The sequence below is a fragment of the Zootoca vivipara genome, chromosome 15 (genome assembly GCF_963506605.1).
Source record: "Zootoca vivipara chromosome 15, rZooViv1.1, whole genome shotgun sequence".
In the NCBI taxonomy this organism is placed as follows: Eukaryota; Metazoa; Chordata; class Lepidosauria; order Squamata; family Lacertidae; genus Zootoca; species Zootoca vivipara.
Genome location: NC_083290.1, coordinates 45,025,151 through 45,036,247, shown reverse-complemented (window position 1 = coordinate 45,036,247; position 11,097 = coordinate 45,025,151). Strand labels below are relative to the sequence as shown.

The following is an 11,097-nucleotide window of genomic DNA, read 5'->3' as shown; positions in this document are numbered from 1 at the left end:
CCAAACCTTTTTGCATATCACTTATCCAAAGAAAATTCCATCCAACATGACTGAAGATGGTCTAGGAGAAGATGAGGTATTTGGAATTAAGAAATCTACTTATTCAAAAATTTGGGATATGGAGGGAACATCTACTCAGTGGGTGATATTTTGCACAGTGATTTCCCAAGCTTGCTAATGCATGCTTTTCTCCAGGTTAAAACTAGAGGCATACTTGACTCTAGCATTTGAAAATGTTCCTTTAAAAGTTTGAGGCAGAGGGCTCCACCTCCACTGCTTTTGTGTGAGTCACTTTTGTGAGTTTGTCTCCTGACAAGAAGGGCTTATCTGCCCCCCCCCCCATCATAATTTATTCAAGTTGGCACCTGTGGCCAACTCTGCCCACCCACCCAGAGAATTCCAAGCAGCCATAGAAGCATTGCCCCCCACCTGTTCCGTCATCATACAAACCCCTGAGATGAAGAGTCTTATGAACAGGACCATTTTCATTGTACTACAGGTGAAACTCGGAAAATTAGAATATCATCAAAAAGTGCATTTATTTCAGTAACGCAACTTAAAAGGTGAAACCAATATATGAGATAGATGCATGACCTGCAAAGCAAGATATGTCAAGCCTTTATTTGTTGTAATTGTAATTATTTGCCGTTAGGCGGGTCAATTATAAATGGAATGGAATTAATGAAATGTATTATTATTATTAATTTATACCCCGCCCATCTGGCTGGGTTTCCCCCACCACTCTGGGCGGCTTCCAACAAATACCAAAATACATTAAAATATCACAGATTAAAAACTTCCATAAACAGGGCTGCCTTTTGTTGTTGTTGTTGTTGTTTAGTCGTTTAGTCGTGTCCGACTCTTCGTGACCCCATGGACCATAGCACGCCAGGCACTCCTGTCTTGCACTACCTCCTGCAGTTTGGTCATACTCATGTTCGTAGCTTCGAGAACACTGTCCAACCATCTTGTCCTCTGTCGTCCCCTTCTCCTAGTGCCCTCAATCTTTCCCAACATCAGGGTCTTTTCCAAGGATTCTTCTCTTCTCATGAGGTGGCCAAAGTATTGGAGCCTCAGCTTCACGATCTGTCCTTCCAGGGAGCACTCAGGGCTGATTTCCTTCAGAATGGATAGGTTTGATCTTCTTGCAGTCCATGGGACTCTCAAGAGTCTCCTCCAGCACCATAATTCAAAAGCATCAATTCTTCGGCGATCAGCTTTCTTTATGGTCCAGCTCTCACTTCCATACATCACTACTGGGAAAACCATAGCTTTAACTATACGGACCTTTGTTGGCAAGGTGATGTCTCTGCTTTTTAAGATGCTGTCTAGGTTTGTCATTGCTTTTCTCCCAAGAAGCAGGCGTCTTTTAATTTCGTGACTGCTGTCACCATCTGCAGTGATCAAGGAGCCCAAGAAAGTAAAATCTCTCACTGCCTCCATTTCTTCCCCTTCTATTTGCCAGGAGGTGATGGGACCAGTGGCCATGATCTTGGTTTTTTTGATGTTGAGCTTCAGACCATATTTTGCGCTCTCCTCTTTCACCCTCATTAAAAGGTTCTTTAATTCCTCCTCACTTTCTGCCATCAAAGTTGTGTCATCTGCATATCTGAGGTTGTTGATATTTCTTCCGGCAATCTTAATTCCGGCTTGGGATTCATCTAGTCCAGCCTTTCGCATGATGAATTCTGCATATAAGTTAAATAAGCAGGGAGACAATATACAACCTTGTCGTACTCCTTTCCCAATTTTGAACCAATCAGTTGTTCCATATCCAGTTCTAACTGTAGCTTCTTGTCCCACATAGAGATTTCTCAGGAGACAGATGAGGTGATCAGGTACTCCCATTTCTTTAAGAACTTGCCATAGTTTGCTGTGGTCGACACAGTCAAAGGCTTTAGGTGTTTTCTAAATGTCAGGTAGTTGTTTATCTCCTTGACCTCCGATGGGAGGGCGTTCCACAGGGCAGGCGCCACTACCGAAAAGGCCCTCTGCCTGGTTCCCTGTAGCTTTGCTTCTCGCAGTGAGGGAACCGCCAGAAGCCCTTGGTGCTGGATTTCAGTGTTCGGGCTAAACAATGGGGGTGGAGACGCTCCTTCAGGTATATAGGACCGAGGCCGTTTAGGGCTTTAAAGGTCAGCACCAACACTTTGAATTGTGCTCGGAAACGTACTGGGAGCCAATGTACCAGTGTTATGTGGTCTCAGCGGCCACTCCCAGTCACTAGTCTAGCTGCCGCATTTTGGATTAATTGCAGTTTCCGGGTCACCTTCAAAGGTAGCCCAACGTAGAGCGCATTGCAGTAATCCAAGCGGGAGATCTGCGTACCAGATGGAGCTGATAGACAGTCGCCCTGGACACAGAATTAACCTGTGGCTCCATGGACAGCTGTGAGTCCAAAATGACTCCCAGGCTGCACACCTGGTCCTTCAGGGGCACAGAAAGCTCATACCAATGACAAACTTAGTTGGTCTCTAAGGTGCTACTGGAAGGATTTTTTTTTTTTGTTTTGACTGTGTCAGACCAACACGGCTACCTACCTGTAACTTTACACCCAGTTACTCTGGCAACCGTCCATCTCCCCAGGCCAAAGATTCCTCTCAGGTGGGCCATCAGCACCTTTTGCCATCCCAGGTGAAGCTTTGGCTGGGAAAGGAAGTTTAGCTTGTATTTTTCCACTGGCCTGCAATCTTCCCTTCAATACTCCAACTAATCAAAATCCTACCTTTTTTTAAGGGTTTGGCCCACCGCCCCCACTCCCGCAAATGCCTTCTCAGGCCCCTGCTTTCTTCTTTCATCAATGAAACTTCTTTTCTTTCCCTGGGTCCTGAACTGCGTCTCTGAAAGATAAAGAGGCTCAGCCAATCACTGCCATAGCTTTTCTGCCATCATCAAATACATTTCAATAGAGACCATTCGTTTCATTTGTAAAAATACTGTTTCTACATACCCTTCTTATTGATTGATTGATTGATTGATTTGTTTTGTTTTTTTGAATTGTCCAGAGCACACAGACTTACATGATTACAATAAAAAAGAAGACGTACACAATTCACCTGCAGCAACAGTAAGTGACTCCCTATTCTTAACCCTTTATCAGCCAGGATGGGCAAGGATCAAGGAGACAGGAAAAGCAAACCACTGCAAAGGGAGGCAAACATTGTGGTGAGAACAACCTTCCCTCCATTCCCTGACACTGTGTGATCATAGAATCATGGAATTGTTGAGTTGGAAAGGGTCATCTAGTCCAACCCCCTGCGATGCAGGGACCTCAGCTAAAGCATCCATAACAGAGGGCCATTCACCCTCTGCTTAGAAACCCCCAATGAGAGAGAGCCCACAACCTCTCAAGGTGATCTGGGCCTCACCCTGCAGTAAAGAACTCTGCCTCCATCATTGTGATAGGCAGTTTGCTACTACAGTAGTACTTATGAATGCTGTACGTCTCCACTTAGCACTGCCAGCAAATTTCAGAATCATCCCTTGATTCTGTTCCTCAGCTTGCTAGCTGACAAATACAAAGTACAGCGTCCTAAGGGAACTTCATTAGTTACCTCTTCAACCCAACCCTATGAGACTTTTCCCAGAGGGCAGTCAGTAATTCTTTTTGCAATGCCAACATAAATATCACTTTGTTGTTTTCTTCACAGAACATTTTTGCCCAATGACTTTTTGGTTTATACATACAACCAAGGAGGCTTTGTCCATCCCAATTCCCCACATATTCAGGTAAAGGTTCTTAATTGTGTTTGGATGTCATTTCAGACATCTATTGATTGATTTTAAGTGTTTGTACACCACTTGTCAGATATACAAAAGAAGTGTACAAAATTTTGAGGCAATACAATATTGTTATGGGTGAGTGGGGTACCATGACTCTCCTAAATTCCTGCATGCCAGATTCTGTGTCCCCCCCCCCCAAAAAAAAGCATTGTAAAATACAGGCTAACCCTGTTTTTTTCCTGATGGAGAATTCCCTGGCAGAGAAGTCATTGAGAAACAAAGCCAGGTGAGCAGCAAAGCAGAGGCTGTGCCAGCTGCAAAGGGGTGAGGTACTTAGCAAAGACAATGCCAGACTTGGGCAGAAGAAATTTCAAAATTACCTTGGGCCTGAAGGAAGCAAACAGAAAGAAAGTGTTGGTTTTGAAAACTTGAAGGCGGCGGGGAGTGGGGCAGGGGATGGGGAGATGCCAAAGCACGAAGTGAGTGGAATATAAATGGCGTTTCTGTGCGCTCTGCCTTCTGTCGCGGTGTTTCCGTTGTGCCAGTAGCAGTTTAGTCATGCTGGCAACATGACCCAGAAAGCTGTCTGCAGACAAATGCCGGCTCCCTCTGCCTGAAGCAAGATGAGCAGCACACCCCATAGTCACCATCCAGGGGTCCTTTACCTTTACCTAGAGGGCCGCAACATGAGAATGGCTGGGGTGGCTCCCTGCTTATGGAATGCTCTCCCAGGGAGGCTCACCTGGCAGCTTTGTTACATATCTTTAGCTGCCAGGCAAGAACATATCCCTCTTCTCCCAGGCCTTGGGCTGATTAAATAATCTATGGCCTTTAAATGTTGGGAGGTGGTTATTGTTTTTGTTTGTTACTACAATATCTATTTTTGTGTTTTTACATTGAAAACTGCCCTGTGATCCTTGGATGAATGGGAGTGTACACATGTTATAGATAGTAATAATTCACATGAACAGCACAAATAACTGTGGCTAGGCTCTCTCTTTCTAAGACACTGTCATTGGCCCATTGACCTGAATGGCTGGAAGCTGGTTAGAAGCACAATTCAGGGGGAATTGAAACTGGGAGGCAGGAGGGTGAGGGTTAAAAACTGCATGTAAGGCTAGTTAATAGAGAATTTCAATTGTGTAAATGCTGCATCAATTGCTTTTTTCTAATTAAAAAAATAACTTTAGAGTGAGTGCTTCTATCAAGGATACATACAAGGGTTCCCAAACTCTGTTGCAATACTCAGCACCTGTTATGGGCTCAGGTAAGAGATTTCAACAGCCTAAATCAATTATCTGTCAAGCCTAGCAGCAACCTCTGGCATAATCCAGCAGTCTCTGGCATAATCTAGGCACCAGATGTTTCACAAAAGTGCATGCAGTATATGTCCTGTCTCTCCCATCCCCATCATTGTGCTCCACACTCCAGACTTTCTTGAGTGGAAGTTCACAGCAGCCCAACTCTTCTCTGAGCTGTGGAAAGTTCCCAGGTGTGGTGCCTAGCCAGGTTTGGTCTCCTTTGGAGGGAAATCACTGGAGACTTACTTGTGTTTTGTAATATTTGAGTTTATTTACAAACATGCAGGTTGAGCATAAGTGGAGGCCCTGCTTAAGCATTCCAGTAGACAGCCAAATACCCCTGTCCCTGTATGAGGCATCCAGAGGAGAGACTGTGCGCTCACACACAGGGCTAGCAGACTCCAGGGATTGGCACTCCTTATGCCAGGCTTTTGCTTCTCTATAATGTCTTCTTGAAATAATTTAGGGCTTATCCACACTTACCTTTCCTCTGCTCTTTCCTGACACAGCCCACAATTGAAAGCTCTGTGTTTGAGCACCTGTTTTTAACTTTGGAGCATTCCCTGTGAAAACACACTCTTTAAAGCTCAGCTGGAACAAATGTCAGTCAGTGGAAAACCCAAATGGATGTTTGCACTGATTCAGCTTTAACAAGTGCAAATGCTTGGGGTGGGCGGGAATGTGTTCTGGACCCTGGACCTCTGCTTGAAAGAGTGGGACCAAAGATAAGTGTGGCTAAGCCCTTAGTTTTCAAAGGAAGAGAGAGGGTCAGCCTCATCAAAGGGCAGCCAAGGGGAAAGGGTGGAGCAAGATGTGCTCAAGGGGCTGAGAGTGTTCAAGGTGAGACAAAAGTCATGGGCAGGATTTTATTGGGACATGAGCACAGAGAGGTGGAGGTGAGGTGCAAGATAAGGAATGGAAGTTTGTTTGGGAGCGATCAGGAAGCTACTATGTGTGAGGTGGGGTAGCGTGTGCTCAGAGCAAAAAGGGAGTAATGAAAGACATTCTTAGCATCCCACAATGGGTTTGAGGTTAATTAAGCTCACTTTTCCTATAGTCTCCTTGAACCTTGGCTAGTACTTTCTATTTTTTCCAGAGGGCTGTTGCAGTTTGAGAATGTCAGCTATGGAATTGAGCATTTGAAATCCTCAGCTAATTTTGAGCACCTGATTTATCAGATAAACAACAAAAACCTACAGAGTCCACTTAGGAGAGAAGATTTGCCATCTACAGAAAGACAACTGGGGAGTGAGGGCATGCCTTATAAGCTGCTCTCAGATACTGTGGTAAGTGAAGAGGTTTCTTTCATTCTTAAACTGGCCTTTAGGAGTAATTACCATCAATATTCATTTTTTATTTGGAGTCCTCCCTGAGAACTTGGGTTAGTAGGCTTACAATACAGATGCAATGCAATAAAATAGACAATAGCTACTAAGGTGGGAAAAGGTGTGCTGTATTTGCCTTTGTATGCTCATTGCATAACTTACCTGCACTGGATGTCTGTGTACACAGGATATGGAGAATAAATTTTTAAAAATTAAAAAGCATAGCATCGGTTGCTGGTGTGCATGTGTGCATGTGCCGGGTGGGGGGCGGGTGCATGCACACTGGGCGGAGGGATGCCAGCCCAGCCCTCAGTGCTGATGCCGCCGGAATGATTCCGTCCCCAACGGAGCAAAGTGGGGCTGTCCTGAGCCGCCTGCCTGTGTTTCTCATCCGACGCCCTTCTTAGTGGGCCCTCTCTGAGGGTAGTGCAGATGGTGGCAACCTGAAAATGGGACTTTTCACTGGTGACTCCCCAGTTGTGGAATGCTGTCTTCAGGGGGGTGCACATGGCACCCCCATTTTCAACTTTTAGGTGCCAGGGGGAAATGTTCCTGTTCAGCTAAGGATTTGATCCCTAATTGAGATCGTAGAGCCTCTCTTAGTAGTGTGGCATAGGATTTATCCTTTCTATATTATTGCAGAATGAACACTTGTAGTTTATTTTTCTTTTGATATTTGTTTTAAACTTCTGTACTTGTATCCTTTTTATGACACTTCAAGGCATTTTATCTAGTAAATGGTGAATAAATGCAAGAATAATACCATCAGGTTGACTTGATGGTCCTCTTGCTTGACTCTCAGCTTCATGTCTTGACCAATACCTGCTTGCCGCCAAACATCAAGCCCTAAGGCTAAATAAACTTCATACCAAAATACCTTTCTGGGCACAGCTGTGCATATTTTCCCTAAGCATATTTTCCCTAAGCTGGATTTTTTAAAAACATTATCCATACTCCTCTGCTGAAACCCATAGACAGCAATGGGACTTGAGTGCATTGGTGCCTATACTGAAGAGATTTTCTGTAGATGAATAAATTGGGAAAGTGAGAACCACTGTTAGGTGAACTGGAGAAATGCACAGCTTTTGAAGTGATTTTTTTTCAGTGGGGCAGCTTGATGCAGGCTTGGTCCTAGTAATCTGCTGCTAACGTTAACCCATTTTGCATTATAAAGGCTCCAGGGACCAAAATGCAATTTTTTAAAAACTAGATGTGATTTATTTTGTCTTTCCTCAGCCACTGTCAGATGTCACTAAAGTACACAGATACATAGAAATATATATCGTTTTGGATAAGGGTTTGGTAAGTTACTAACCACAAGAAACATCATCTTAGAATGTTAGCAAGGGCAATTCATTGAAGCAGCATGGTGTTGTGGGAATGTTCAGGGAGGCAGGAGAGGATATATTGTTTAATAATATCCTTCCTAACTTGTGTTAGCAAGTTCTATATCTAAGCAGAGTTTAAACATTCCCTTTTCAAATGCACAGCTTGTTGCAGGCTAGTTTTAGCCTCTAAATAGGATTCCTGGTAAGATCCCTTCTTGTCCCTCTTAAAAAGAATAAACACGACAATCTTATTAAAGTCAATGTAAACATAGTTTACTCACATTCATTCAGTTCACAGTTGGATCCCTGAAAGCAGACTTATGTTACAAAAGTATATGCATATGTGGAACTGTCCCATAAGGGAGTTAGTTCCTAAGTGACTGCGAACAAGCAGTCACTTCACACACATTGAAAAACAAAATAAAAAAATTCCTTCAGTAGCACCTTAAATAATTTTTTTATTTTGTTTCGACTCAGACCAACACGGCTACCTACCTGTAACATTGAAAAACAAAATGGAGAAGAGCCGAGAGAGAGGTGTGCTCCCTGCACATCTGTCCTTAGCACAGAGAGAGAGAGAGAGAGAGATGTGCTCTTGTTCCCAGGCAGAGAGAGGGCCAGATTAGACCATGCCCTTCTCTAGTCACATGCAGCAGACGTTTGTTCCAGCTCAGGAGGAAACAGGAAGTTTTCTTCTGGCTGGTACAAAGCATCCTCTGGTATGTTCACTCTAGGAATGTTGTACTTGACTGCTATGTGTTTCACATCCCACAGTGCAGAGGTTTTCAGCCTTTTTGAGTCCATGTTCCCTTGACCAACTACATTCTTTCTGAGGCTGCCCTGTGGGGAAACACACTCCAAGCCTCAGAAGCCCAGTTAAGCCCAGAAGCCCTTGCCTGCAGAGTCGGCAGTCTCTCACTCCTTTTCAAACCCCCTGCCTTGTGGAGTATTCCCTCAGCCTCCTCTCCTTGGGAGTCCTCCAGGCAGCTGCTGCCACTGCCCCTGATCTCTGAACTACCCCAAAGAGGCCCTGGGAAGAGGATGGCCCAATGGAGACCGGCCAAAGGTGAGCATGAGGCCAGCACCTTACTCACCTTGGGAGGCAGCTGTGGGTGACACTGGGCCTGCAGGGCAGAAAGGCTCCCTTTGGAGCTGGGCATTCAGCTCCCAGAAAGGCATTGCACACAGCAAGCACAAGAAAGGCCAGCATGGCACCTGCCTGACTGGCTCCCTACAGTACTTGTTCGGCCATTCTCAAGAATAAGAGCTGGTGGACTGGCTGGCTGGGCTCCCTCACCCACTTGCTTGCTTACTCCGAGGCTGCCTAAGCATCCCCTGGCCAGCCTCAGAGGCATCATTTGCCTGCGGAGCTTGTAGCCAGGGCTGCTGCAACAAACAGCTGTGCAAGCCTTTGGGAGGCAGAGATGCAAGAGGGCATCAGAGGAGGGAGGGAAGGGAAGAGGGACAGAGGTCAGGGTTGCCTATAGCACCCCTGACCATCATTCAAGGGACACCAAGGTGCCATGGCACACGGGTTGGAAACCACTGGTGTAGCGGATAGAGTGTTAGTCTTAGATGGTGAGATTTGGCATATAGGGTCAACTTGGCCTAGCCATTTTATCTCAATCTAATCTGGTTTGCAGGGCTACTACTGAGTATAAAATGAGATAACACCATATACTCACTTAGCTTATTAGCAGTAGACTGCAAATCAAGCATGACAGGATGTTGTTGAGGACCCTGAAGACCATCTCACCCCGCTAGGGTTGTTTGATTCATTGCCATCCTACAGACACGCATGCACTGAAAGGTGAGCTCTAAGTGCATTCAAGTCACTTCCCATCTCTTTTTCATATATGCCTGGCCCAATGTCTGGTTCGGCTCTCAGATCAAGTTGCATGTGGCCCAGTGTTCTGTTGCCAACACTGGCTGTCTACCATAACTATTGTCTGTTTTATTGTTTATTATTGCTATGATGCACACAACTGTTTTTCTCTCCAGTACAACTTTTTGGGTGGAAGCAGAGAAATTGTAACCGACAGCATAGCACAGCTTATTGGTTTTGTCAACAGTGTAAGTGACTGCCATGTTTTGTTTTTCTTTTGTACTAACAAGAGCCGCTTGGATGTTTTCACTTGGCTATCACTCTTAACAGCCTTGTCTTGCAAGCATCTGCTCTGGCAAAGTAATTGCATAGCATTGGATGACAGGAATACATGCACACTCATAAGGTCATGGCTTGTGATCTTATTTCAACATTACAATGTTACATAAAATGTTCCTCTTGGAAAGGGAGCATATAAATAATGTATGCAAATAATTAAATGGCCAACACTGATCATTATGTTCTGTTATATCAGATAATTAGGTCTTGATCCAGTTAAATTAGTATAGATTACATTCCATTTAAATCGAGACACCACTTAGTTTTGACTAACTTAAACTGCATGCATAGTTTCAGTAGTACTTACCCTACAATAGAAGACCAGTTTGGCATGCCTGATGCTTTTAGGACATAATGTTAAACCATAGTTTAACACAGGGGTGTGTGGAGTGTTAGGGGAGGGGTAGTACCTCTGGTAGGGGACACATCATGCTCCTTCTCGGGTAGTTTGTCTCACCTGTGGTTCCTAGAAGCTGTCAGCATACAACAATGGCCACACCCCAGGAACAGCCTGGGCTGGCTGGCCAAACCAGGTGAGGGGAGCTAATGGGTCTCAACCCCTTGCATGCAAAGACAGGCTCCAGCAGATTGAGCAGAGGAGACCCAGAGGGGGTCCAACAGTCAAGAAGGCGGTTTCTGCATGTGTGGTAGAGGGAAGTGAGGGGCAGATGGGGCTCATCAACCTGGGAAGAAGGAAAACTCTGATCCTAAACCTCTGCTGCCTTGTGGGATATCTTTGGGAAAAGAAAAGGCTAAGGAAAAACCCTACACAAATGCAGAGTGGAATCCCTAAGAAAGTTGGGTGGTACCTTGTACGCCTCCTTCCAGCAACTGCTGCAGCCACGCTGGTGCCAGACGCCTTGCTCTGCTTTCCTTTGGACCCCATCAGTGAGGCCGAGAGGGGGACCTCCAGACGCACTGCCCCCCAAGTTTGTGTCCCAGGGAGGTCAGTTCAGTGCTGCTAACACAGTGGTTTGACATCACCCCTGCAGGGACACTCCATTGTCTCTCGAGACAGGTGATGCCAACACACAGTTTAGCACAGAGGTGCTCAACATGATGTCCTCCAGCAGTTGTTCGATCACAGCTCACATCTTTCCCAGCCAGCATGGCCAATGGTTTAAGAGAATGGGAGTTCAACAATGTCTGGAGAGCACTACACTGGCTACCCCTAACACTTCACACTAGTAGCAGGATGAGGGGGGGGGGTGGAGGAATTTTGTTTAGTTAAAAGTACTGTTTGTTGAAACAAACCA

The 11,097-nt window shown here is 45.2% G+C and overlaps 1 protein-coding gene across 1 annotated transcript in view; it reads left to right on the top strand.

The window, feature by feature from the left end:
• LOC118096803 (disintegrin and metalloproteinase domain-containing protein 2-like) overlaps positions 1-11,097 on the top strand; it is a 48,474-nt gene continuing 37,377 nt past the window's right edge. The window contains exons 1-7 of the mRNA XM_060283088.1: positions 1-76; positions 3,006-3,067; positions 3,651-3,729; positions 4,914-4,990; positions 6,121-6,310; positions 7,586-7,651; positions 9,679-9,750. Coding sequence (XP_060139071.1) covers positions 47-76; positions 3,006-3,067; positions 3,651-3,729; positions 4,914-4,990; positions 6,121-6,310; positions 7,586-7,651; positions 9,679-9,750 — 576 coding nt within the window. The 5' untranslated portion in view covers positions 1-46. The remainder of the gene's footprint in view (positions 77-3,005; positions 3,068-3,650; positions 3,730-4,913; positions 4,991-6,120; positions 6,311-7,585; positions 7,652-9,678; positions 9,751-11,097) is intronic.